The sequence below is a fragment of the Semicossyphus pulcher genome, unplaced genomic scaffold (assembly GCF_022749685.1).
Source record: "Semicossyphus pulcher isolate SPU_LCO1_2020_fin unplaced genomic scaffold, fSemPul1.0.p SCAF_14, whole genome shotgun sequence".
In the NCBI taxonomy this organism is placed as follows: Eukaryota; Metazoa; Chordata; class Actinopteri; order Labriformes; family Labridae; genus Semicossyphus; species Semicossyphus pulcher.
In genome coordinates, this window is record NW_027211648.1 from 15,516,933 (window position 1) to 15,543,731 (window position 26,799).

General features: G+C 43.0%; 4 protein-coding genes across 6 annotated transcripts; 2 read left to right on the forward strand and 2 right to left on the reverse strand.

Moving 5' to 3' along the window:
• Nucleotides 1-1,903: 1,903 nt before the first annotated feature.
• ccdc32 (coiled-coil domain containing 32) lies at nt 1,904-4,290 on the reverse strand. Its single transcript, XM_069661972.1, has 4 exons — nt 4,193-4,290; nt 3,642-3,901; nt 2,859-3,012; nt 1,904-2,691 (listed from the first exon to the last, which is right to left on the reverse strand). The coding sequence occupies exons 2-4, from the start codon at nt 3,886-3,888 to the stop codon at nt 2,496-2,498; spliced, it is 597 nt and encodes a 198-aa protein (XP_069518073.1). The 5' UTR covers nt 3,889-3,901; nt 4,193-4,290; the 3' UTR covers nt 1,904-2,495.
• A 137-nt stretch (nt 4,291-4,427) lies between these two features.
• pcmtl (l-isoaspartyl protein carboxyl methyltransferase, like) lies at nt 4,428-7,147 on the forward strand. Of its 3 annotated transcripts, none has more exons than XM_069661927.1 (9): nt 4,428-4,496; nt 4,836-4,971; nt 5,283-5,387; nt 5,471-5,502; nt 5,594-5,698; nt 5,779-5,899; nt 5,985-6,070; nt 6,194-6,363; nt 6,596-7,147. In XM_069661927.1, the coding sequence occupies exons 2-9, from the start codon at nt 4,854-4,856 to the stop codon at nt 6,630-6,632; spliced, it is 774 nt and encodes a 257-aa protein (XP_069518028.1). In that variant the 5' UTR covers nt 4,428-4,496; nt 4,836-4,853; the 3' UTR covers nt 6,633-7,147. The 3 variants fall into 3 exon arrangements, with proteins under 3 accessions (XP_069518028.1, XP_069518029.1, XP_069518027.1); XM_069661928.1 differs by having other exon boundaries at nt 4,429-4,496; nt 4,804-4,971; nt 6,560-7,147; XM_069661926.1 differs by having other exon boundaries at nt 4,429-4,496; nt 4,804-4,971.
• Nucleotides 7,148-7,830: 683 nt separating this feature from the next.
• Nucleotides 7,831-10,821, forward strand: rpusd2 (RNA pseudouridine synthase domain containing 2). Its single transcript, XM_069661596.1, has 3 exons — nt 7,831-8,464; nt 8,714-9,010; nt 9,131-10,821. The coding sequence occupies exons 1-3, from the start codon at nt 7,994-7,996 to the stop codon at nt 9,920-9,922; spliced, it is 1,560 nt and encodes a 519-aa protein (XP_069517697.1). The 5' UTR covers nt 7,831-7,993; the 3' UTR covers nt 9,923-10,821.
• Nucleotides 10,822-10,827: 6 nt separating this feature from the next.
• disp2 (dispatched RND transporter family member 2) lies at nt 10,828-24,564 on the reverse strand. Its single transcript, XM_069661595.1, has 10 exons — nt 24,473-24,564; nt 20,916-21,060; nt 20,479-20,750; nt 19,896-19,925; nt 19,645-19,768; nt 18,979-19,094; nt 18,228-18,325; nt 17,177-17,274; nt 16,776-16,934; nt 10,828-15,645 (listed from the first exon to the last, which is right to left on the reverse strand). The coding sequence occupies exons 1-10, from the start codon at nt 24,562-24,564 to the stop codon at nt 12,322-12,324; spliced, it is 4,458 nt and encodes a 1,485-aa protein (XP_069517696.1). The 3' UTR covers nt 10,828-12,321.
• Between the last annotated feature and the right edge of the window lie 2,235 nt (nt 24,565-26,799).

The window sequence follows — 26,799 nt, forward strand, 5'->3', positions numbered from 1 at the left end:
AAGACATGCTCGTCAGGTTAATTGGCGACTCTAAATTGCCCGCAAGTGTGAGCGCAAAAGGTTGTCTGTCTCTTTGTGTCAGCCCTGTGAATGAGTCCAAGTCCAATTATAACCCCGCCTCTCGCCCAATGACAGCTGGGCTAGTCTCCAGTGCACGCGTGGCCCTGAGCAGGATAAGCAGCGTAGATAACAGATGGATGGATCACCAGTTGGTTTGTGGGCTGCTGTTTGAAAGTCTTGAATTTGGCCTTTTAGCCGTTGCCATCTTTTTTTTTTTGGAGCCAGAAGTGATCATATTTGGATGTCAGGGTTGATAAGAGAATAAAGCGTACCCTGCTTTATCATATATTTTATGATAAAGTATTGAAAAACTAAGGAACTAAGGTTTTAGAGCATGAACTCATGAGGAGAATGTCCACAGACGTAAGAGTTGCAGTCTCCCCCTGCTGGTCATTAGTGAGAATGCAGGTTTAAGGCACTTCTGCATTGGCTTCACTGTTTGTTCCCGCCATTTTCCAGCATGTAGACAGAAGACTCATAGAAAGTAAAGTGAAAAACATAGAAAGGTAAAGTTTCAAATACACTGAAAAACTGAAAACATTCATTTTCATCACGACGACAGGTTTGTTGCTGCAACATCAACAAAGTGATTTCATAGTGTGTGCATTACCACTTGCGGGTTGTATTGAGGACACTAGTACTGGTTATTCAATGTGCGGTTTGTTACTGCATTCGCAGTGGAGCAGACAGCAACCTCGTGTGTGACCATCCACTTCACAAGTGGGTCACGGCGTGGCCACCTCATGGCGCGGCTCAGGTCTGTGTGTTTGAAGTGATGTATTAAAAGGTCTTTTGGAGAAGTTATCAGTTTCCTCAGTACTGATGCTTTACCAGGAAAAATACTGAGCCATAACTGCTGATGGGAAAGCTGATTCTCTGCCTGTATCTTGTCTTGTACCTGCTTGCAACCAACCGTTTATCGATGCAAATGTTTTTGAAAATGGCTTCTTGAAACTGTCTTTGAAGCAGAGACACAGATTGGACTGTTTTCCATCTTCAGCACCTGCTGATGTCTCCCAGTTTCGAGAGCTCTGCATAGAAGACAAGCCGAGGGATAACTGTGTGGTTTACAGATGTTTGTCTGGACTCGTTTGTCAGTGTTATTACATAAGGTTGCACTCTGTGTGACCCCTGTAACTTTCAGGGTATAAATTGTTGCCAGATCTGCTGCTGCTCTTCCAAAAGCCATTATTGTAACTTCCTGGCAAGAGAGTTGGTATAGGTACTCTTATTTACAGCTTTTCATTGAAAGTAAGAATGAATATTCCTCCAGAATAAGTGAAATACAGTCCACTTTATTAAGCAAAGACAAGTGTTGTTCCTACCTCCTTTTAATTGATTGACAGCAGGTTTGACAGCAGCAGACCGAAAGGTTTTCATGTCAGTGATGATCCCGATGTAAGCGGAGTCACATTAGAGAATGAAGCTGTCATTTATCCATCCGTCCGTTATCGACAGCGCTTATCCTGTTCGCGGGTCACGGGGGAGCCGGAGCCTATCCCAGCTGTCATTGGAAGAGAGGCGGGTTACACCCTGGACTGATCGCCAGTCAGTCACAGAGCTGACACATAGAGACCGACGACCTTTCACACTCACACCTCAGAGTCACACTCAGAGAATGAGTGTCCAAATCGGGATTGTAACTATATTTAGTTTTTGCTGTAACTGTTTAAGAGAGGTGTTTTTTCAAAGTGCTCATTTTGGAGGATGGAGTTTGACGTGTAGTAGGAATGATCTCAAATGTGTCTTTACAGACAAAGAGCACACAAAGTTTGAATTCCATTTCCACTGTGGAGTTAAATAGTACCACTGATTCAGCTAAAGAGCAGACACACGAACAGAATGAAATCTACTTGTTTTATTGTAACACGGGTAAAACTTCACATGTAAAATCAACTTGTCAAAAATAAAGACGATATGTTACATTTTCAGGTATATATTCCTACTCTTCACGTCTGATTTTTTTTTATAAAACAGAAAAATAATGTCTCTGCAAGTTAACGAGTTGCTCGTCAGAGTCTTAATGACAACATTATACTGCATGTGGTCCTTCATTAGTGTTCTGTATGTAAAGATTCTCGTCACAGACATCGGGGAGGAGTCATTACAGATAAGATGCTAATTCTGCTTCTACCACACAAACAAGGCTAATTATAAAGTCTTTGTAATATAGTTTCACTGTGAGATTTGGTTGAGGTGTTGTACAGCGAGGACTAAACGCATGTGACTGAATACGTACTTAAAACTCAGTTGCCCGGGGATACGGAGGATGATGACAGGCTGTAATTGGTTTCATTGACCGCAGTGAACAAAAGCTTCGGCCAAAACAATGCCATGACATTATAAAGCTCAAATGAGCGTCGGGAGTAAAAAGTCAGCCGTTCTGAATGCACGCCAAATTAGTTCTTCTTTCACTGTTTCTATTTTAAACAGACTCATTTCTCGGGGCTGTGAGCGTCGTCTTCCTCTGGGTTTTGTCTTTCAGCCTCAGCCTCCCCGTCCTCCTCGTTCTGTGTTTGGCTCGCTTCCGCAGCTTCCTTATTCTGAGGCGGCCTCAGGAGATACTCCAGCTCTTCTGCGCTGATGGCCACCTTCTCAGGAATCAACCACCTCTTGAAGTGTTCAAGGGCACTGGGAAAGAGAGGGAGACAATTAATCAAAAGGTATTAGGATGAGGATCAAGCTCCTTACTACCTCAGAGACATGTGTTATCCTTGCAACACAAAATGTGAAGTCATTCTGTGGATGTGAGTTATTCCTGCGTTTCAAGTTAGGATATATATCAAATTCCCTCCCACCTCTCATCCATGTCTCCGCCTTGGAAGAGCTCGGAGGTCTGGGCGTCGTGCAGAAATCTGTCCCAGCATTCCTTCTTAGCTTGAGACAAGGAGCGCAACATGTCCCTGGAGGTAACGTCACTGGACTGACCCTTTAGTTTCTTCAGGCGGTTCTCTGCAACAAAGTGTGACAAAGAAATACTCAGTTTTACTTCTTGGATTCAAACCTTTGACATGGATGGCAGGATGAAGAACACTGAGCCCATCCACATTTAACATGGTTTATTGCACGTTTTTGGCTATTTGGCTATTAGTTATAAACCACCTAAGAAAATAGAAATAACTACTTATTCTTCTGCATGTTTTGCAGTAAATGTGGCTAGACCATTATCAACCAAGTATTACCAAGGAAGTAAATATGTATTCTGGGTGGTGTAACAATGTCTTGACGGAAATACTGTGTCTCCTACAGCTTTTTGTGCATTAAGAATGAGTATTATCAGTTTTTAAAAAAACAAAACATTTTGATAAACACGATGACTGTAATGTCCTTTTTTTTTTACCCTGGTTGATTATGAAGACGGCAGAAACTGATGGACTTTGTGATGTGAAACTGGAAACAACCTCAGATAAATTAGATAAAAATGTGTGAAATACAGCTGCTGTACTAGAGAAGAATGTTGCAACACATGTCCTTGTGATGGACTGTGAAAGACTATCATCCCTACAATGTCCCATACAACTTGATAGTATGATGGATGCTATAATCCGGTGGGTCTACAGAGGCAGGAAGGATGTTTGTACCTAAACTGGCTATGTAGATCTCAGAATCCTCCATGGGCTCCCATTTAGCGGAAGAAGAATTGGTATTTGTCCCATTTGTCTGTCCATTGACCTGCACTCCGACTGGTGCTGCTGGCTGGAATGAGTCTTTGAACTCCGTGTTGTTGTCCGGGGTTGCTTCAGCTCGACCCTCCGGCAGGCTGGAGCAGATTTCGGACCACAGCTCCCCGCTGGACCGGACCTCCTGACTCTCGAAGTCATCAACCATCCTGGTGCAGTGACTGATTAAAACAGATGTCAACATCAGCTTTTAACATCAGTCAACGTCAGCCCAAACTGCTTCAGAGCCTGGTACTTTCAGTGACATTATCGCAGGTGTTCAGACAGTTAAACACAACAGACAAAGTAACTCTGCGCAGATATTTCGCAAAGAAGAAAAATCAAAACCTTAGCTTAATCAACAACATGCTTTAGCTTAACTTGCTGTCTTATCTGCTTTATTAACGCATTTAATGCATTTCAATTGCTCTACAAACGGTTTGACATCGTAATAAATCACAAATATATCTTACCTGTGTGAAATGCTTCAGATGTTAAACGTTATTTCATCAGAAGTATGAATGCAAAGATTAAAGATTAGCCCTGTTAGCTAACTGTGTCCATGATCCACAATCTGTAATGAGTGACAGCCCACTTCCTTATTTACAGTCATATGATTGGACCTTGTCACCGCCTGTCAAACTGTATTGAGCTGTGATTTGGTAAACCGGGCTTCACGTTCAATATTCAGTATCTGATTGGCCGGGCGCTGGGGTTCGTTGAGGAGGGAGTGAGGAAGTTTGTCTCGGCTGGAAGGAACGGGGACAAACTACAAAGGTAAACAACCTTTCCTGACCGCTGTTAATTTTTACTCTTGGGTATTGAATGTTTGAAGTAGTTACATTACAACGGGAAACTGTACAATTATGTTATTCGCTTAAAGTGATAACGCTGAGTTGTTAGCATATCTGTAAACTGCGAGACTGTGGAGGCTCGCTGGCTATCTGTCAAGCTCTGTTTGATTTTTTTTGTACTCCCACGTTCTGTTCACTCTGCTTGGACTGGTGAATCGCCTTCCCTCAGGAAGCACAAACCAAACCATTAAATGCATGTAACAGTTTGTGTGCGTGTGTCATGTACTCAGGTTTGCAAGCGCTGATGATCATGTCGCTGCAGGGAGATCCAGTGTAGGAGATGCGAGCAGTGCTGCGCCTGGCAGTAGTGGCTATCCCTATGGGTGTGCTGCTGTCCCGCACCATGGCGTGGATGTCCAGTGGCAAAACACATCCAGAGCTCATCAGCAGGCTGAGGGGTATGCACTGATGTCAGGGACTTAAGTCTTGCATGAAACAAGGTCTTTGACTAAAACCTCAGAAGGAACGACAGCTGATGCTTTTATAATGAATTCAAAGTAAAACTGGGTGACATATTCTGCCAAAAAACGCATCCATTATTAAGTTAACTCAGAAAATTAAAAGGATGAGTTACCTGGAATTAAAATAAAGAGAAAAAACGGCACATAAATAAACATTCATAATACCATAAACATTTACAACGTCACAGAGTTTATCCTTTGGACTTTCAAGTTTCAGTTCGGCGTCATTGTTCTCTTTTCTCCTTCAGATCATGGGGTGATCCACAGCGACCAAGTGTTTAATGCCATGCTGGCTACAGACAGAGGGATCTACTCCAGAGACTATCCTTATGCAGACTCTCCTCAGTCCATAGGTATTCATTCAAGTCATAGAAACATGCACACACATGGCCTATGAAAGTGGTAACAAGTGTGTGATGTCATTGTTGTTTCTCAGGCTACAGGGCGACCATCAGTGCACCACACATGGTGAGTAACAAACACTAAATTGTTCAGCTTTATAGCACACTTAATTACATTTTAACACATTGTGTGTTTTCCTCTGCGTCTGGTTTGACAGCATGCTCATGCTTTAGAGCTGTTAAATGACAAACTAACTGAAGGAGCATCAGCATTAGACGTGGGCTCAGGAAGTGGATATCTCACTGCCTGCTTTGCAAGGATGGTTAGTTCTACATTTCTTTCCCTACGCATAATATTCAATTGTTATGGCTTGATTGCAATAGCTGCATTTTCTGTTTGTAGACAGGACCCAATGGAAGAGTTGTTGGCATTGAACACATTGATGAACTTGTTCAAATGTCAATAAAAAATGTGCAAGCTGACGACCCAGAACTGCTCACCTCCGGACGCATCAAACTTGTCTGTGAGTCAGGAGAAGTTAAATTTTTATGTTAAAAACTACACCTTTTACGAAAGACTGTTAACATCATCCCTACATCTGTGCACAGTGGGAGATGGAAGGCTCGGCTACCCAGAGGGAGCACCGTATGATGCCATTCATGTCGGTGCAGCTGCACCTACCGTTCCTAAATCTGTAAGGACATGTGCCTTTTACTCTCGTGAAAATAGAATAGCAAACAACAGATTAAAAGAAATCACACATTTATTCAACTAAATCCAAAGTCAGGAACTGTATTTCTACCTCTCTTTGTGAAAGCTCTTGGAGCAGCTGAAGCCTGGTGGGCGGTTGGTTCTCCCAGTGGGCCCAGACGGTGGCGGTCAGGTGCTGGAACAGTACGACCGGCAGAGTGATGGGACCTTTCTCAAGAGAGCTTTGATGGGAGTGATTTATGTCCCCTTGACCGACAAGAGGCGCCAGTGGCCTGGGTAAAACCTAACACACTTACAATCGTCGTACAAAATCAGTCAAGTAAACCCATGTGCTGACAAAAAGCTGCACATTTTTTGGAACACTTCTTTATCAGATACATCCTTAATCTTTTTACACAGTCATGATTCACATCCACCTTCATCTGTAGCTTTTTCCCTGATTGTATCACTCCATCCTTCCTTCTCTCTCCAGAGGTGAGCTCTGACTGCAGTGTGGTTGCCCCTGCAGGAGGTGGCGTTGGTGCTGCATGTCCGGGGCCCCGTAACACTCCTCGTGGTCTCACTGAGCTGCAGTCTTAACGGCCCCCTGCCTCGCTTGGTTGTCACCTAACAATGTACAAGGAGGATCTCTGCTCTGTTTGCCCAACCAGACTGTCTTCCAAGAGTGACTGGATGAGTCAGCTTAGGAGCTATAAAGCAGATTGTGGAAGAAAGGCTGTGTGAGTTTTAACTGATTTACTCTTTTACTTCTGCTCTAAGTCAGTGATGTTCAGCAATGAGAACAACACAGTTTTCTGGATGCTTGTGTGAAATTCAGATGAATGCTACCTTTTTCAATTTGTGTGTAATCTAATAGGAATGCCTTGGTTGTCAAAGAGAAAAAGTAATATATTTTTTGGTTCATATACTGTATGTGTACCATAATGTACTTTACTGTAGAGCAGAGGAGGCATTGTGCCAAAAATTGATTGATGATGTAGGTACCCAATCTTTTGTAACTATACAATTATAGAATTATGTGTACACTTCTAAGATTTATTAATAAAACCCATTAAATGTATACTTCATTGTCAACAATTTTTCTACTCAACATAAATGGATCTATTTTAGGGACAGCTACAGGAGGGACAACAAAGAAAATGTTATGATTTAATTCCATAAATGTACACTTACAAAACATTATTAAAGCAATAATATGTAACAAATAATATACATTTCCCAAACAAAAGAGAACATGGAGGAGAAAAAAATTATGTATATTAAATAAAAAAAATTAAAACTATACAACCTTCTCCTTATAAATTGATATAAAAAGTTTATAAAATTAAATAATCATGAATTAACATTTTTAATAGACCTGTTTTTTCCCAAAGAATATTACAGGCATATATTTAGCCCTCATTTCTTACATAAAAGACACATTATGAAACATTACGATTATTCATTACGATTACACATTACGAGTTCACACTGGAATACCATTAAGTCATGTCTTTAAATACCTAACGCAGTTCTTGTTACACAGTTTGTTTTCCACCTGAAGCATCAAATCTCACTTAAAATACACTTTATGAACGGGTGGTGGCGATAATGTCTCGTTGTGGAGGTGATTTGCCCTGTGATAGAAAGAAAAAGAAGAAGAACCAGGAAAGTTGGAACTACACTATGGACTGATTGGACTACAAATCAACGTCATCACAAGGCGCCTCTAGTGAGAAGGGCATCTAGCTAGAAAGTAATGCACGTGAGTGTATCTGTGAAACGCTTGAGGCTGTATAACTTGCCGTCTTTCTTCTTTGGCCAAACGGAACTTAACATTTACAAAGTACAGCATAACTTTACTTCTTTTTATGACGTATTTCGTCCTCTGAGTCGTCTGTTTCGTTCACAACCGAGCAGCTTGACGATGGAGCAGGCAGCTGCCGTTACTGTTGCACCGGTGGAGGTAAGCAGCTCGGTGTCAATGGAGAAAACTACAAAGAAAGAGGCAACAGAAACTGGCAAACGGAAAAGCGACGAGCCAGATGTTTCCGAGTCTAGTGGTCGAGGGAAGAGGCGACGAGGAGCGGGAGGGAAGAAGCTCCGTCCGGGCGAGAGGTACATCCCGCCTCCGCAGAAGAGGAACCCGGGTGTCAGCTTCTGCCAGGAGCACTTCGACGAGACCTCGTATTACTTTGAAGGGGGCCTGCGTAAAGTTCGCCCGTACTACTTTGACTTTAAAACGTACTGCAAAGGTCGGTGGATAGGGAAGAGCCTTCTGGAGGTGTTTGAGAGTGAGTTCAGAGCGGAGTCCGTTGAGTATTACCAGAGGGCCTGCAAAGAGGGTCGCATCCGGCTGAACGAGACACCTGTGGAGGACCTGTCGGTGGTGCTCAGGGTCAGTGTCAGCAGTATATTTCTAATGTGCTCAGCTTAAGTCTGTCTACCACTACTGTTACTGTCAATTAAGCAATCAATTTTTATTTATATAATGCCAAATCACAACAAAAGTGTAGACATTCTCATGACACTTTACACACAGATCAGATCTAGATCTCTGTAATGGTTGGTTGGTCGGCCCTTGACAGAGTACACCAGGAGGCGATGAGTTAACACAAGTGTGTTAATCTTCCCTTACTTCCTACAGAATAACGACCATATGAAGAACACGGTGCACCGCCACGAGCCCCCCGTGGTCGGCACAGCCCTTGAGGTTCTGGCGGACGATGGTGAAGTTCTTGTGGTCGACAAGCCTGCCTCCATCCCCGTCCACCCCTGCGGCCGCTTCCGACACAACACAGTGATTTTCATCCTGGGTAAAGAGCGAGGCATCTCTGAGCTCCACACGGTCCATAGGCTGGACAGGCTCACCTCAGGGGTGCTGTTGTTTGCCAGGACACTGGAGACGTCCAAGAAGCTGGACAAGTTGGTGAGAGACAGACAGGTACGTTCAGGGTTTTAGCCCTTATGTTTCTCTAGTGTTATTCTTAAGCTTCTTTCGCAAGACTTATACATTATGCCTTGGGAGTGCTGCATTGTCCTTTAAACTTGTGCTTTCCAACAGCTTGAAAAGGAATATGTGTGTCGAGTAGAGGGCGAGTTCCCAGAGGGTGAGCTGGTCTGCGAGGAGCCCATCCTGGTTGTTTCCTTTAAAATCGGCCTCTGCAGAGTCGACCCGAAAGGTAAGGAGTGCAGGACTATCTTCCAGAGGCTCAGCTTTAACGGGGAAACAAGCGTGGTGCGCTGTTTACCCCTGACTGGCCGCACACACCAGATCAGGGTCCACCTCCAGTACCTGGGCTTCCCCATCCTCAATGATCCCATCTATGGGTCCTCAGCCTGGGGTCCTCACAGGGGCAAGGGGGGACTGGTGGGGAAGAGTAATGAGGAGCTGCTGCAGGCTCTGGTAGAGGAACATCGCTCTCAGGAAAGCCTTCACCTCTTGGATATTCCAGATGATGGGATCGGGGTTGAAAAAGAGGCACAGAAAAACAAAACATCTGAGAAAGAAGATAAATCAGCTGGCACCTCTGAAAGTGGAGAACGTCCTCGGACACAGATTGACAGCAGTGAGACAGTGACTGACGTTGGGCAGGACCTAAACACTAACAATACCTCGCTCGTATCTCCACCAACAAATTCAAACGGAAATCAGGCAGAAGCAGCTGAATCTGCCCGCAAAGCTCCTTCAGGGATCAGAGACGACCTGTGCAGCGAATGTAAGCTAATGCGACCAGATCCTACAGAGAAGGAGCTCATCATGTATCTCCATGCTTTACGCTACAAAGGACCGGATTTTGAATATTCAACACCTTTACCCAACTGGGCCAAAGAGGACTGGGTGGAAGCTGAATAGAGATGACTCAAGCATTTCAGTCGCTGCCTTATAAACGTTTGAAAGTTTCCTGTGAGAGTTTGTGATTTTCTGTGATGCATTCATATTGATACTTCTCTGAAGGGGGTATAAAAGGCCTCAAATATGGTTTAAGCTGGGGATGCATGATAATATCAGCACGTTATCAGTATCTGCAGATATGCCTTGCATGCACCACGCCTCTTTCATCAAGCGTGAAGAAGGGTGCAAGATGTCTGCGGAGTGGTAGTTTTTCAAAGTTTCCAAAACGGACAGCAAGGTAGATTTCATTTTATGTATCTGTTCTATGCAACAGGTAAAATGTGCCCTAGTTGTGGCTGCTGTCAGGATTGTCTCAGGGAGAGCATCATCCAAGCCTGTCTAAGTTGGATGAATATTGAAAGAAAAGTTGGCATTTTGTATGTAACCGAAGTTTTAGTTTTGTTATATTGACCAGTGAATGTGTGCATTTTTAAACTTCTCTGTATTATGTTATTTCTGCACCTGCCAGTGGGCCACTACAATAAGAGTAGGCATGACATCAATTCCACTAGAGGGGAGACTTGATGTTCTCTGTAATTAAGTGGAAAAAGAACATGTGCCAACTATATCAGTATCAAAATCGGCAAAAAGGCTTGGAAAATATCAGCATATCGGCACAAGAATCCAATATCGTGCATCCCTAGTTTAAGCATTTGCTATGTCCATCTAAATTGAGCAGAGGTTTTTCTTTGGCTCCAGGCTGCCTTTAACATACACAAGAAATAGATGTGTATTAATTCTAATTTTACGACTGTTTTTATTGTCACAAATGTAGTTTTAATTGAATTTAATCTCATCCTTTTGGCCTGTCATCTGTCTGCTGCTCCAGCCACGATTTGAAATGAATAAAAAGCCAGTCTGCAGGAAAATAAATGTTTGATTTTATTCCAGTTTTGTGAAAAAATTAACAACATTGACATCTGTAAGTAGTAATAATTGTGGTGACCTTTTTTTCTTTTCTTCTTAATATAAGTCCCGTTGTTGATTTCGTTCCTCTCTAAGGCAGGTTTATTCTGCTGAGTGATTTGAAGTGAAGGCTCATTGAAGGATTGTGATTATACAGACAAGATGTCAAAAGCAAACACTTCTTACAGAGAGAAAGCTTGAATATAACGCTGCTCACAGGCACATTTGTCTCATCTTTGTCAATGTCTAAACCACTTTCCCCTTTTAACACCTCTTTTTTTTATATACTTAATATCATACTAAGGATCATACACACATCTCTTATTTAACTTTTTAAACACATCCTCCACAAAACACACAGTTTCAGTTGTTTCATGTGAAACAAGCTGTTTAAAGACATTTGGCACATGCTGTTCATGTCATAAATACTGAATGATATTAAGACACACAAAATCAGCTGACGTGTTATCTCAGCTGTGGGATGGGGTGTACATGAAGGCTTTTTGTTCCTCAGATATTTTGTCGGGGTGTATCTTAACAGTGCTGCAGCAACGTCTATGTACAAATCGTTAGCTGTTTAGGCAGTGGCATGTGATGGTGATGGACACCAAGCTTCCTTCTACTAAGGCATACAGTAGAAGGATTTTGTAAAATGTATGCACCTTAATTTGCCAGAAACAGTGTATAAACTCACATGTATTTTTTATCTGAATAAGAAACCTTTTTTTGCTTTTTTTGCACAGTAAGAAAACAAAACATTTTTGGCACTGACACGAGAATAAACAGCAGGACTTGCAAACAAACCATGACGCTACAAATGGCTATGTAATGGCTACGTAAGGACATAACTGTACATGTTACCGCCACAAAATGAAACGACTAACTGTATTTAAGTGGCAGTTGTTTGCTCTTTCTCTGTAAAGCTTGTGTATCTTTTAAAATCCAGATGTCTATGGATGTATATGGCTCATTAAGGTCAATTCCAGCATGAAAAAAGGCCAGTGCTTGCACACAGGTGGCGCTGTTTTGTATTAAGCCAGGCTGTGCAGGTGTTAAAAAATTCCAGGCACAAAGTAATGATGATTTTTGTGTTGATGGCACACTGCAGTTTTAGGTTTCAAAGTTGTGTCAGAGAAAAAAAAGCTTCATCTTTCATTTTCTTTTGTCTGAAAATAAGTCATGCTTTGTTTTGACCTTTGGCTAAAGAAGCACTCATGCTCTGACCTTATAAATTTGTAACATACACTGTAACAACCTCAGCAGCAACTTTGACAAACATGCTGTCACATGTTACAATTGCACGTGGCTTATATTTCCTTTTGAGTATTACGCAAAAGTAACATTGAATGCTCCTTTTGTAGTTTCTATTTGCATGTGAAAGCTCAGTCATTCTTTTTTTAAATATAAATTTAGAGCATTTAACGCACAGTGTTTCAAAGATCCCCCAACCTCGCTCAACAAGTATCCTCTCGTTGTCCGTCTCTCTTTATCCAAACGTCCGGCAGGTCTGGCTTACTGTTGGGTAAGATGACAACCTCTTCGCTCTGACTGATGCGGCCCTTATTACCAGCCTCATAAACGGTTTCTTTCAGCGAGAGTCGGAGAGTATCTCTCTTCCCGTTTAGATGTCCTGGCCGTAACTGGACCTCGTCTTCTTCTCCTTCATTTTGCTGCGTGTTTGAAGGCCCTGGTTCTATGTCACTCAAGCATGTTTCATTAGAGTCCTCCAGACCCTCACAGGAGCTCTGAGACTGGGAGAATAGGTGCCCTTTATTGGAGTCATGTTGGTGGCTCTGCTCTGTGGTTTGACCGTCTTTGCAGAGAGACGACTGGTCAAAGGTCTCCATGGTCTGGCTGATGATGGTTTCTTCTATGCTGGAAGATGAGGAGAAGGATGTGCTCCAGTTCTTTGACCCACCTCTGCATGTCTTACAAAGAAGCTTATCGTTGGCGACATCTTCTTGTCCCGTGCCTACAGGGCGCAGGGTGTTTTCTTTGTAAGGAGATGAAGTCTGGAGTGCTGGAGGTGATTGGCAGATCTTGTGTTGATGGCTGCACATCTCTTCGTTGTCCCCATCCATGCTATTCCTGCCCACATCTTTCCCACAGAACTCTATCTCATCTGAGAGCACAGAGGGGCGGTTGGACAGCTTACTGGTGCAGGTGCTGTTTTCGAAGCTGTCGCTCAATCGATAGGCCAACGGCTGCAGCTCGTACTGCTCCGGCCCCCCGCCTCCTCCTGCTCCAGTCTGTTTCTGTCTCTGCTGACGCTGGTGGTTGGGGTACAGATAGCCACCTGCTTCTTTGTCATAACTCCTCCTCACTCTAGATCTGCCAAAAGCCCCGTTAGCTGCCGAGGCGGACGAGGACCCAGGCTCTGTAGCAGAGCAGGAGGACAGTGTGCTATCGTTGTGATCGGAACAACAAGGCAGTGTGATCTTTCCACAGTTTCTCTCGGGTCCAAAAAAGCAGCATAGGGACTGAAAAAAGAAGGTTGCGAATCCACACGCTACACATTTAACCAAAAACAGGAAGATCCCCAGTTTTCTGAACAGCAAGACCGTGGCAGGCAGCATGATAATCCCCATGGAGAAGAATGCACCAGAAACTATCGCTACAGGACATCCCATCCTTTTAGTGGCATGAGCTACTTTCCCAATTTTTTCGGAATGAGGAGCTAAGCTGTAGGATATGCAATAGTTGGCAACAAAGTCGACAGACAACCCTGCGGCTGATGATATGAACAGAGCCTCGATGCCGCTCAGCTGCCATTCAAGTAATACAAGGAGGCCAACGGTGACAAAAACACTGCCTCCGACAGCTACAGTCCCGTATATGCTTAGAGGGATATTCCACGTGGTTAAGAGAAGCAGAGCAAACGTGAGAGCTACTGAGAAACCAGCTACTACTAGAGTCTCTGAGCTTAGGGACTTTTGTAAGTCAAAAAGAGACAGATGACTGAAGAACCAGCCATTCTTGAGCCCTTGTGGTGCTCCTGATATTTCTCTGTTAAACCACGTCAGGATTTCTCTGTAGAAAACACTGGTTCTGCTGAAGTTGAAGCTGTAGAGGTATGTGGTTTTGAATGCCAACACGAGCGCAGCAACCCTGCCATCTGGCTGGAAGTACAGGCCTCCGCTGTGAGCCAGATGGCCCTCGGCATACCTCTCCGCCAGCATCATACTGAGGCAGTTCTCAAAAACGCTGGGAGGGTAGGGGAAAGGGATTTCATTACAGCAAAAATGCAGGGAGTCATCACTCTCTGAGCACCGTCTGACAGATACCCAGTGTATCAACTGCTCCACAAGACAGATATTATCTGTCATGACATCTTTATCCTCAGGTGATGGAGGGAAATAAAAGCTTTGATTCTGAATACGTCCACACAAGTCCCTCAACCAAACCTGTGAATCTGGCCGGCTCATGTTAAAGTCCGGGTCCAGCACCAACGAGCCATTGCTCTTGGGGTTAAAGTGATCGCTGTTATCAGTTGGTTTGACGCCCCAAACAAGCATTAATGTAACAGGTTTATCCTCACCATTCCGCTGTCTCTCAAACATAAACATGTGACGATACTCCGAGTCGTACCTTTCAAACGGGTGACTGGAGCGGAAAAGCTGGGTGACCCTGCTGTCCAAGGTGGGCAGCTTCATGCCTGGGTCAACACAGGCCATGTAAGTGCCTCCAGCAGCGAGCACTGCGAACCAGCACACCCAGATGTACCTAAACTTCACCACTCCACAAGGCAGGATTTTCATAAATAATAAATTGGAAGTGTCTGTGAGACCTTTTTTTAATTCTCTCAGCTTCTGCCCAAGAGTGAAGAGGCATCTCTTGCGTGAGCTCGTATCCCAGAAGCCTCCGGTGTTTTTGGAGCAGCATGGTTTCCATCCTTGCACCGCCGCAGATGCAGAGGACGCTTGGGTGTAGCGCTCGCGCAGAATGAAAGAGCAAGGCAGCCACACCAACGCCAAGATCGAGCTGATAAATGAGGCACTTCCTAGATAAACAGAGAAACATCTGATAGCTGTGATGCTGCTGAGATAACCAGAGAAAAATGCTGCGCTGGAGGTCAGCCCTGATGCTAAAATCAAATAGCCGACTTCCTGCATAGCTCTGTTTACTCTCTTCTCCAGGGAGGCAGAGGGATTCTGGGATATCTGTAGATTCCAGAAATCGGCAAAGATGAAAACCTGATTGGAGCAGCTTCCCAGGAGAATAAGAGCAGCTGAGAGGTTGACCAGGGGGAAGAATGTCAGGCGAAATGCTACTTTATAGAAGAAATAAGAGGTCAGGAGGGAGCCTGTGATTGCTAAAACAGATAATGCTACTATGAAGAGAGAGTGCAGATAAAGGGTCATAGTGAAAAGAAGAGACACAACAGCTAGGACAGGGTACACCGAATCTCTCGCAAGGTAATACTTGAACAGCGTATGCTTGATGCCAAAGTCCATGCCGGTGATAGTCGTGTTATTGTACGTCAAATCCCTGCCTTCAAGACTGTTCATGTACATCTCCATCATGTGCTCCCCTTTGTCGACGGGTAGGAACAGAAGGCTGTACTTCAGGGTAGGGATTTGGTATTCAACAGTCTGTGGCCCAAGGAAGTCTTTATCAACCAGGAAGTGCAGGATTTGGAACACCACATGGGATTGTTTGCACCGGGACGGGACGGAGGAACAGCTGCCAAGTTTGGGTCTCTCGACGCAGGCTTCAACGAGTTGTCCTTCATGATAGTACGGTGCACATTTCCGGAGAAGGTTTAGAGACTCCGACACCTATGGTGAAAGGGAGAACATGGAAAACACTTTAATAAAATAAACCATCAAACACAAGCAGGCAAGAGTTTTACTAGTGCCAACTTTTCTTTACAGGAAAGGTTTGACACAAAAGGAAATGTGCTGATTTGTTTTCCAGTGGAAAGTCAGATTAGATTGATACCACGCTAACATCCATGAGACAGTTGATGTTTTACAGGTTTTATGCATCTGAGTATTTCTTCTATTTCTTTCCAGTTAGCAAGCAGCGAGCTAGCTTAGCTTAACAATGACTGATGATTCGTTTGTGCTGTACAGATGTGAGAGTAGCAGCATTTTTCTCTATATTTCATGGAAATAAAGCAAATATTGTTGAATATTTGCAGAACTTGGTGTGCAAAATAGAAGTCCTTGAGAATATGAGGCCTCGACACCCAAACCTGATGTGTAGGCCTTTGTGCAAAAACTTAAAGCGCTAGTTCCATTAGACAAATCTCTGATTTCACATATTCGGTTTATTGCTTATTAGCTAAATTTTGAAATATCTACAAACAACAATTGAGCCTTTTAAATAATACTACTACTATTACCATGGTCCAAATGAAACCATCCATCCATCAAATATCTACACCGCTTACCCCTTTCAGGGTTGGGGGGCTGGAGCCTATCCCAGCTGTCATTGGGCGAGAGGTGGGGTTACATCCCGGACTGGTTGCCAGTCAATCACAGGGCTGACTCAGAGATGGATAACCTTTCAAGCTCACACGCACACCTACCAGCAATTTAGAGTCACCAATTAACAGGCATGTGTTTGGACTGTGGGCAGAAGCCGGAGTACCCGGAGGGAACCCACGCATGCACAGGGAGAACAAGCAAACACAGAAAGGCCCCCTTGCCTGAACAGGCATTCGAACTAGGAACCTTCTATCTGTGAGGGGACAGCACTAACCACTGCACCACCATGCAGCCCCCAAATTGATTCCTCTCTATTACATTTATAAAAGTATTAACGCTCCAGAGATTGTTCACTAACGCAACAGCAAGAAAAAGGCTATTGAAATGTTATATTTACAAAACTAATGGTATATTTACAAGTTGTGTAATAGTTTGTTTGTTTTGTGACTTTTAAAGTGAGAAGAAAGCTGCAGTACCTGGTGTGAGGTGAGGCTGAGGCAGCAGGAGGCATTAGTGAGGACAGCCAAGTAATTCCCCAGAGACCAGCTCGGACAACAGCCGCTCCTGGATGTTCCCTCAGCCTCCGCCCGCACATGCTGCTGGCACAGGTCCTGGAACTGAGCCTGGGAGCGAATCTGTATCAGATGAGAGAGAGATTCTTTTGAACACGTGCCCAGCTTTGAAAGAAACTCACGGAAAATGAATGGATGTCTGATGAGGCCATGCACATAAAGTAGTGTTTTTTAATTGAAGTCAGGGCTTTTAAAAGAAGAAGAAGACAACAGATTTGACAGAAGGTGATGATTAAAGTGATGAAGAAAGAGGGGAAAGGCAGAAGAGCAGAGGTGATATGACGGCTGAGTAGATGAGAGCGAACCCTGGATTGCTCCATCTCACACATGGCGTGGATGGCCTTCAGACTCCACAGGCTGGCGGAGTTTTCTGAGCGAAACACCAACTGGGCCAAACGCTCGCCTGCATGGGGAGAGACAGATGGATTCATCACACAGGAACAAGACGACCAGCGGTGAATCACTGTCTTTGTTTGGATGGTGAGACAGCTATGTTGAGAATGGTTTGATCGTTGCCAAGAGGTTTGCGGGAAAAGATCTCTAAAGGTGAAGCTAGGCTAACAACAAATTCCTTGTCTGTGTTGAATAAAAATTGGGCGCCATAAAAACCTCAAGGCTTTGAATTGCTAATAAATCCATTTAGGGAGCGTTTGTTGTATTTATAATGCAGGCAGAAGTATAGTCTTTGATCTACCAGCACACTGTTTCAAAGTTGAGCTAAAAGGACAAAATGAGGGATAATCTCATGGAAATAACTCAGCAAACAGTTCTCTTTGAAGCCACACTAAAGGCTGTTATTCACATCTTGCCTTCTCATTATTTTATGTAAAAAGCTTTCTTCAGTTGTGTTGTTTTTATTTATTTGCTCAGAGTGCTGATTAATCCCTAACAGAAGTTTCTCGACTGCTGATGGCGTGCAACACAATTACATTGTTTTAATACTTAGTATCCCCATATGGGGTATTCTCGAGCCAGCAGTGTTCGACATCCCTTTTAGCGTTTGTTAAATGTGCAATATGAAATCACAATTAGGACTTAGGTCATTTTGATGGATTGATATTTCTTTTTAATAATTTTTTGGCCTGTAGTGGATAGGACAGCTGAAGAGAGACAGGAAATGTGGGGAGGAGAGAGTGGGGGATGACATGCAGCAAATGATCACAGACCAGGAGTCGAACCTGCGCTCAGTGCGACGAGGACTGTAGCCTCTATATATGGGGCGCCTGCTCTATCAACTAAGCTAAACCACACCTGATAGATTGATGTCAGTGTAGGAGTTGGAGAAGTTTAGAATATTCATTCATCATCAATTAATTTGCAGGTTATTGAATTGAAAATGAATAAAAATGGACTCACCTGGAGAATCACAGAGGAAAGTGTCTGGAGAAGAATCTCTAGCCAGCATCCTCTTGATGCGGAGCCTGGAAGTGTCCTGGCTGCCGCTGCCGTCTCCACTAGTAGCACCACCGAAGCTAGCACCGACAGATGCACACATAAATGCACTTTTCAGACTCATTGAACATACAAACATTTTCCAAACAAGTATACAACTGAATCTTAAATTCAAATCAGTTTAAACCGAAATTTAATGTTTTTATGTCCACATGGGAGCACTGAAATAGCAGCAGACATGTAGCAATGACACATTTTTCTGTGTTTTAGACTCTTTTTACTCCAGGGATATGAGTAGCTCTTTAGCTGCTGATGCTCCACTATGTTCAACAGATAGTTGCTAACTTTCTCCATCTGTAATTTGATGTCAGACAGGTGACGTCCAGTTGCATTATCAGAGCTTTTTCTGCTTGAACAGCTGCCTGCCACAGCAAAAAACCAAGTGGATAAGAGCAGTGAGAGTGGATGACGACAGTAAAAGGTTGTGGGATGCTAAAAAGCTCTTCTGGTGCGTTTACACATACAACTGATCCTTTTCACATCCACACAGCCATCATCTATTATGTAATATGTTTCTTTGTGAATATTCTAGAAGAAAAATCTCATTTCTGTTGTTATATTTTATATGATTTACTTGCAGGACTGTACATCAGTCAGTAATGCAGCTCCCTGTGGAGAGGAGAGAGTCTGCGCTCCACTTAAACTCTCTGCTGACCTTTTACTGAGCTGCTGGGGTAAAGGAGACAGAGCTTTCCCCGGGCCTGTGTTCTTCTGCAGCTCAGATAAACTGGACTGGCGGACTCCGATGTAAGTTCCCCGCGGCTCGAAGCCCTGAGGAAACAACGCACACATTCACACACAATCAGACATCAAAGCTAATCCCAGTGCGGATGCTGGTGCCCATCAATGCACTGCAGTGTGTTACTGAATGAATCAGCTTCAAAAGCACACTATAATGTTGTCTGAGCTAGGATTTAAAAAAAACTAAACAGAATAAGCTTGTTTGGTAGATGACTGTTTGATGTTTTCTAGAGAAAGAACCTGCACATACATCGTAGATTGTTTCAATCATGTGTGACTGCCTTGTTGTGACTCACATTTTGCATTTTCAGGATAATGTCTTAATCAGTGTTTATCCTGTAAGCTTGTGATTTAGAAGTGAGAACATGCATTTAATTAAGATGACACTGAGCTTGATCCGATTCATTGCAGTTCAATGAATCTGCGATAAGATAAGAAGTAAATGGATACAGCCCTGATCACAAGTCATTAGAGAAACAGTAATTAACACTCAGCCTCAGGTGGTGAGGGAGGTTTGTATTGTAGACTTGGTGGTGATAGTAGAGATACGTGTGTGTGTGTGCGTGTGTTTGACGCTCACCAGAAGCGGGTCAGAGAAGTCCGGCAGTGGACCAATGAAGAGTCCGGCCAGTGAGCATGCCAGCAGCAGCACGGCACAACCCACCATCACTGCTAACGGGTAGTCCACTATCGCCTGGGAATAACTGCCGGATAGAACACCACAGAAGAAGAAGAAGGTATCAGTGACACTGTGTAACACATGCTCAAAATGATCAGTAAAGGTGCGACACACTTTTGGGTATTAAAGTGAACATTGGATTCAGTACTTACTTTCTAAGGATCCAGTAGAGTCCTCCATCCCTGTTAATTGAAAACTGCATTATAATAATGATTCAACACAGATTTGGTATCACACCAAATGTCTCCTAAAAGAATAGTTCTACATTTTGTTGAAATCTTAGTGTTCTTCTGAAGAGTTGGACGAGCAGTTTGACACCACACTCGTATATTTAAAAAAAAAAACGTTTCTAGCATCTGGTTAGCTTAGCTTAGCATAGAGGCTTGAAATGGGGGAACAGCTAGCCTAGTTCTGCCCAGATGGGACAAAAAATGCCTTCCAGTACCTCTTAAGCTTAATACAATATTGAGAACAAATTTAACAAACGACTTTTGAAGTGTTTATTAGTGAGCTTTAGCGGTGCTGGTAAGTGTATTTTTACTGTGAAAATCGCCATTCTAGCTGTTTCCTCCTGTTTCTACTCTTTATGCTAAGCTAAGCAAAGCTAAGCGGTTGCTGAGTGCATTTTATATTGACTGAATAGATATGCGGGTGCTGGGTGCAATCAATATTCTCATCAAACCTTACGACAGAACCAAATATACATGTTTACCAAGACAGTTCCTTTAAACCCACCTCACTGTCACCACATGCCGCTGCTTCGGTTTCTGTGCCCCGCTCTCATTCGACCCATGCAGCCAATGGCACCTCACCGCGCCGTGACGGGACGTCTGATGGGCAGAACTACAGCTATGTCCCACTTTCAATCCTCCTTCTGCATGAGGACCTGTCGTGTTTGAATGACAGTCTTGGCAGGTTTTTAGTTTGATTGGGCTGTAATGGCTGCAGTGAGGACATTTTCTGGACTGTGAAGAATCGTAGAGCCCAGATCGAGGACACTGAGGGACCTGAAGAAGAAAAGGAGGACAGAAAATAAGATTCAAGACCATTACCACCTCCCAAATCCTGGTTCTATGTCTATTTCTAACCTCGTCGAGACATTCTGACTCAGTTTTAATGCTTCCCCAAATATCTTTCCTACACAGCACACGGTTCTCAGTGTTCAGGCTCACCTGGTGATAAAGCTGGCAGGAGGAAGAGGGTCTGCCGAGGCTGCTGCAGCTGTCACAGAGTTCTCCTTCAGACTGGATGACTGTCAACTGGGCCTCTGCGTCGCACTCGCTGTCAGGGGGGCACAGAGACAACGCCGGGATCTCACTGAGGAGAGGAAACAACAGACAGGAGGGTGAGGACGGGTAAAAGTGGGAAAAGAAAAAGAAACAGAGAAGAATGAGCGACAGATAAGCAGGAGGGAAATAAGAAGAAGGTTATTTTAAATTAAAGGTTGGAGAGGGTGACGTTAATACAACAATCTATCTCTCCTTTAACACATTGATTGACATCTCAGTTTCTTGACTATGTCCTCTGTTTGGTCTCTCCACATATTCAACAGAAAGCTGAGCGGGACCACAGAACTAATGAGGTAAGACCAGGAATTTTATGGTTAGAACATTTTGGCTACTGGAAGCAAGGAGGGCCAATTAAAACAGAAAGAAGGAGGAGGGACGGAGGGTACACAGAGAGCGGGTAGGTGGCTGCTCAGGATAGATAACATGCAGCCGAGGGAGGACTCGTGGGTAATGGCAGCAGAAAGGAGAACACTAGCGTGACTTGTTGTAAGTTGTAATGCATTCCTTTCTCATAGTTTCTGTATATGTCGCACGCTTAATTAAGGAAACCATGTTTTTCTAGCTACACTAGCAGTGCAGCTCTAGGAATGTGGGTGTAGGATGTTATAGCTCCACAACAATTGGATGAATTTCCATAAAAATATAAAAGTCATCCTTGTTTGCCCCAGGACGAACTTTGTTTAATGACTTTGTTGATCCCCTTGCAATTTATTTTAGTTTGGTTTAAGGCCAAATACTTGCAAACTAATGATGTCACCATCCACTTCTACTTCATATTTAGAGCTATTAAGGAAACGTTGGCATTCTAACACACCAAAATAAGATAGTGAGGGCGACAAGTTTAAATCGTGCATCCCATGAACAGAAGCTCAGTCTTCAACGCAACGGCCCCGGGTTCCGCTCCGACCCTTGACCCTTTGCTGCATGTCATCACCGCTTTCTCATCCCATGTTTCTGACTCTATCCACTGTCCATTCAAATAAAAGGCAAAAGGCCTAAAGAAAACACCATCTAGAAAAAGATCATTGTGAGTCTGTTAGCATGTTGGTGTTAGCATGTAGCTCAAAGCATGGCTTTAAACTCCAAGTATTGTATTGCATTTTTCTACTTTAACATATTCAACAACACTCACATAAATGTCCTTTATAAACTCCACATAAACTTTTTAACCAATCTAACATGTGCATGGTGTGCTTTCAAACATTGTTAAAATCTTAGGAACTGTGTTTTAAATTCCACAAAAGAAAAGGACATCTCGATTATTTCCACGTGGTTGCTTGGTGCAGCAGCAGGTATAAAAGCATGGGGTCTTGAAATATTTTACGAAGTGCAAACATCATATAGCCTCAGCGAAGTGCTGGAAGAAATCGATAAAGGCAAAGGCATCTTAAATGTGATGGAGGAGACGTTATTGAGATATTCAATCTAGAGTAAACAGACTCAACTGAACTACTGAGCAATGCTCTGCTTGTATCTCAGCACAGGGGCCATGTGGTCTGTTTAGTCTACCAGATGCTTGCTTTTCCACAGTAGACTGGACGTGACCGCACTTCCTGTCTTGTCACCATGGCGACGGAGTAAGTCAACAGAGCCTAAGTGACCTCACAGAGTTTTATTTGCATCCCATAATAAGGCACACAGATGATGAGCAGTCTGGTATACAGTAGCAGAGGGATTATGTGGCTCATTAACGGCAGTGATTCCAGTATTTTGTCTTCATTTACAATAAAAATGAAACATGATCTAAATGATAAATAACCTACAGTGTATTTCCTAGTCTAGAGGGTACTATGTTACTCATGCTCAGGAGTATTTAAGCCTATTACACCTCTTTGATGGTTTCTAACAGGGCTGGCTAACACACACATGAGGAGAGCAATTTGTGGATCTCATTAATATTTCAGTGGCTGATTCAAAAATACATCCAGGAAGGTGTCATCGAGCTCCTCCCCACCCCGGGATAAAAAAAGGACGATGACGCGCGATGATGACAGAACGAGCTCCTTAATATGAGAAACACCAAAGCAGCAGAGTGTACAGGATAAAACAGAAGTTCACTTCATTTTTCATTCAGACAGCTGCTGGTTCGTTTGGTACACTGGGATAAAATAATGTAGTCTAACACATCAGCCATGAATTATTCACGAGGGTGGAAAAAATAAGAGAAACACCTCACATAACAAATTATATATTCATCTGAACTACAAAATACAGCCTCTGAAAAACACCTCTAAATCATAACAATGCAAGTGTGAAAGTTATTTAAAGTTAAAGAAGCAATCCTGCGACACGAATATTGTAATATTAAAAGTCCTGTATGCCTAAGAAAGTAATGTAAAATTAAATTGAGTTAATCTTGTGAGCATTAATCAAACAGCGTTCAGGGACAGCTTTAAGACTCCTGCAAAATATCCATCACGCTAAGAAACTTGTCACCTCCTGCTACTTTCTCCTCTGTCTGTCTTTATGTCCCTGCCTCTATCCTTTCTCCAGCACGTCTCTTTCATCAAGTCTCGATATCTCAGTCAAATTCAAGACCTCAAACATCTTCGGAACAGCCAATCTCACGCACACAAAGAAGGAGCTCAGGCTGTATGAAGGAGGCAAGCTGTTACCCCTCATAAAAAGGCAGCGCTAGCTTCAGTGGGGTGTTATTAAGAGGAGAAATACCCGAGGGTCTGTCTTCAAGGTTTAGAAAAAGAAACGGAGAGGATTCTTCTGGAGGGACGAAAATGTGTCGGGGTGCCAGACCTCAGCTGCTTCTAGACCCATTTTTACTTCTGAACCCCAATGGCCATTTTTTCTTCTTGAGTGACAGTATGACACCAGAGGTCCACAGAGCCGATCTGACCCCAGCAGAAGGCTAATGACACCAAGCAGATTTCTCAGAAGTCGACTATGGTGTAACTGAAGGAAAAATTGTGTTCAGTGTGTTGCCCTATTTTTTGTTGCTACTGCATAGAGAACAAAATAGGAAAATAAAAGCCTGTTTGTAAGAGGAAATTCAGAGAGGCATTAAAAGCACTAGCTCTAATCCATCACTATGCCAAGATACTGATATAGTGTAATCACATCTATTAAATATTGATCATTGACATGAAAATATTGTGGTTACCTAATAATAATTCTTCAAACTAAGTTGAAAACAGCACATGAGCATTTCTTGGTTTCACCAGCAGAACAACCAGTGCAATATAATCAGGAATTAATGTTTTAATAATCTTTATAATGGAAAAATAACAGCAGAAATCATATCCTGTTCATAATCCCATTGTCAGCAGCATAAACACAGCTGGATTGAGTGCTACAATACTCCCATCAACCACAGGGAGGGTAAAGACACATTCAAGGCTACTACTGTAAATCTAATTTATTTTCCTGCAGGGGTCAAGTTGCACACTAAGCAACAGAAAAATACACATATTAGAAACACAACCCACCTTCGGCGAGCCTGAATTTCTCTCTCATCTGTAGGAGATTCATCCATCACTATCGCATCCGTGCTTTCTCCTCTCATCGAGCAGGCATCCATCTCCCCACTGATTCCGTCTTAAACTGAATTCATTGTTATTTTTGAATTGGGTTCATCAAGCAGCCCCCCACCTGCCCAGGCTGGGTCCACGAGGATCAGGGGTCCGGGCTTGTTTCTGAGGCTGCTACTACAGAGCAGCACCGGGGCTGTTTGGGTTAATCTGCCTCGAGCTGCGCTCTGATTGGCGGAGCCGCGGTGATGCTGAGGACGCTGCCTGGTCGCTGTCCAACCGGCCGCGGTGCTGGAGCTCAGGGTGACGGAGAGTAGATGCTTCAGTGGAGGCTTAATTGGCTCGGACGGGAGCTCCAGTTGCTAGTTAGTGAGCGGTATGAAGGTACACACCAGTGATGCTGTGTTCAATGAACACTATCAGTTCATTTGAAGCTCCAGCCGCTAAACACCATACTGTGAGGGTGCAACATATTACTACTGATGAGGTGAGTTTAGGTAAATGCCATTAACCCCAATTAAGAAGATTCTAAGCTATTTAAACCCTTTACCAGAACAAAAGCTTAACAAATATGGCCCCGAATCAGGGCCTACGAGTAGTCTGGGGAAAGCAACTTTGGAGACACCAGCAAGAGTTCGCTAATTTATGAAAGTTTGATATTCATTATTCGTCGCTCCTCCAAACACATGAACGTACACAGCCTCCTCACTACTGGTGCAGGAGGAATCCAGAGAGAGTGTCGGGGTGACCAGCGAATTTTTGTCATGCATTCAGTGTCAAAACTAGCTAGCTAGCTTTCTTTTTTAAAACTAGCTAGCTAGGAGTAGCTTGTTGGAGTCTCTTCTCCTCTGCGCATGCGCAGATATAGTAGGGCCTGGGCAGGTGTTTGGGTAGGTGGGTAGACAGGCAGGTAAACCCTCGAATATAATAAGAGGTGTAAAGAGAATTTCATCAAATTTAACAAAAATGACTTCTTAATATATATGTTTACTACGGAAGCCCTTAGCGGACATGCATTGAATACATTTTATGTATTCCCGTTTTCCCGTGATAAAGAGTTATTTCTGGTTGTTTTCTCGAGATCTCGTCTTATTTATCTCGTTATGTCGGGAAAACAAAGCTGGTTTTCCCATTATAACGGATTAATTTCGCCCATTATGTCGAGATAATAAAGCTTGTTTTCTCGTGATAATGGGATAATTTTCCGGCGATCTAGAAAACAAAACAACAGGCTGGTCACTGTGATATTACAGACCAGGACATGCCATGCTGACATTGCCCACACTGTCGAGATCTCGAGAAAACGATCAGAAATAACTCGTTTTCACGGGAAAACGGAGTAAATATAATGTATGGATGCATGTCCGCTAAGGGCTTCCGTAATTTACTACCCTTAGCATGGTGCATTTGTTTCTTTCTTTGAATAAAGAGAGAAAAAGAACCTAAGTGGTGCTGATTTTATTTAAATAAAAGTTTCTAAAGGGCATTTACAAAGGGGTTGTAAGTAGCTACTAAAAACTTTGATCATTTAATCACTTTCTTAGACCAAAAACAGTTTATTAACAACATGTAGCCTATAAATTATTCTAAAATAGAAAATCCCATAATTCCAAGTGATTATTAAAGCTTATAACTGAAAGCATAAAAAAATAAACAATTAAAAATCAATAAAACGTTTATAAGAAACAAAAAGTGTACGTTGATAGAGAATAGTACAGCATAGTCTAGTAATTTTGCACATTAATATAACATATGAGCCCTATGGTGGCCCTGAAGGTCAAATCCCAACAAGATTTCACACAAAAAAAACCATACAAACAACACAAAAACCACAACATTTAAGATCAGAAAAAGGATTAGACGCCTCCTGTGGTCATCCAATCACAAGATGGCGCTAACGTAAACACTATGCCCCTCAAATTGCTGTTGTGAACCTGCAACCTCCTGAACTGCAGGAATAAAACAGCGAGGGACTTTGATCTCTCCAATCACAAACAAAAGGTTTTAATCTGTTGTTTTATTTGAGGAAAGTTGTTGTTTTTTCTGAAATGTCTTTCTGTTTTGTCTTTCAGGGCCACCGTACCTTACATCGTGAGGTAAGCACACTGCTCTTTCTGATATGTAGTGGCATGCAGTAAATATAGAGGGGCAAAAATTAAATCTAGTATTTCAATATCCCCTTAATTAAATGTATTTTGCTGAACCTAAAGAGATTTTTAAGTATTCATACTTCACAAATATTATCCGTTTGAATTTGTAGTGGCCAAAAACAGAGCCGCACTGTT

Excerpts from the sequence above, each read along its gene's own strand:
- ccdc32 (XM_069661972.1), bottom strand. The coding sequence starts at position 3,888 with ATGGTTGATGACTTCGAGAGTCAGGAGGTCCGGTCCAGCGGGGAGCTG. Across the intron at positions 3,013-3,641 it reads GATCTACATAGCCAGTTTAG|AGAACCGCCTGAAGAAACTA; the intron begins GTACAAACATCC and ends ACTTTGTTGCAG. Across the intron at positions 2,692-2,858 it reads GGCGGAGACATGGATGAGAG|TGCCCTTGAACACTTCAAGA; the intron begins GTGGGAGGGAAT and ends TCTCTTTCCCAG.
- pcmtl (XM_069661927.1), top strand. The coding sequence starts at position 4,854 with ATGCGAGCAGTGCTGCGCCTGGCAGTAGTGGCTATCCCTATGGGTGTG. Across the intron at positions 5,388-5,470 it reads AGACTCTCCTCAGTCCATAG|GCTACAGGGCGACCATCAGT; the intron begins GTATTCATTCAA and ends GTTGTTTCTCAG. Across the intron at positions 6,364-6,595 it reads AAGAGGCGCCAGTGGCCTGG|GAGGTGGCGTTGGTGCTGCA; the intron begins GTAAAACCTAAC and ends TTGCCCCTGCAG.
- rpusd2 (XM_069661596.1), top strand. The coding sequence starts at position 7,994 with ATGGAGCAGGCAGCTGCCGTTACTGTTGCACCGGTGGAGGTAAGCAGC. Across the intron at positions 8,465-8,713 it reads ACCTGTCGGTGGTGCTCAGG|AATAACGACCATATGAAGAA; the intron begins GTCAGTGTCAGC and ends TACTTCCTACAG. Across the intron at positions 9,011-9,130 it reads AGTTGGTGAGAGACAGACAG|CTTGAAAAGGAATATGTGTG; the intron begins GTACGTTCAGGG and ends GCTTTCCAACAG.
- disp2 (XM_069661595.1), bottom strand. The coding sequence starts at position 24,564 with ATGGATGCCTGCTCGATGAGAGGAGAAAGCACGGATGCGATAGTGATG. Across the intron at positions 19,926-20,478 it reads CGGCATGTGGTGACAGTGAG|GGATGGAGGACTCTACTGGA; the intron begins GTGGGTTTAAAG and ends TTCAATTAACAG. Across the intron at positions 19,095-19,644 it reads ACTTCTCTGACCCGCTTCTG|GGCTTCGAGCCGCGGGGAAC; the intron begins GTGAGCGTCAAA and ends TTGTTTCCTCAG.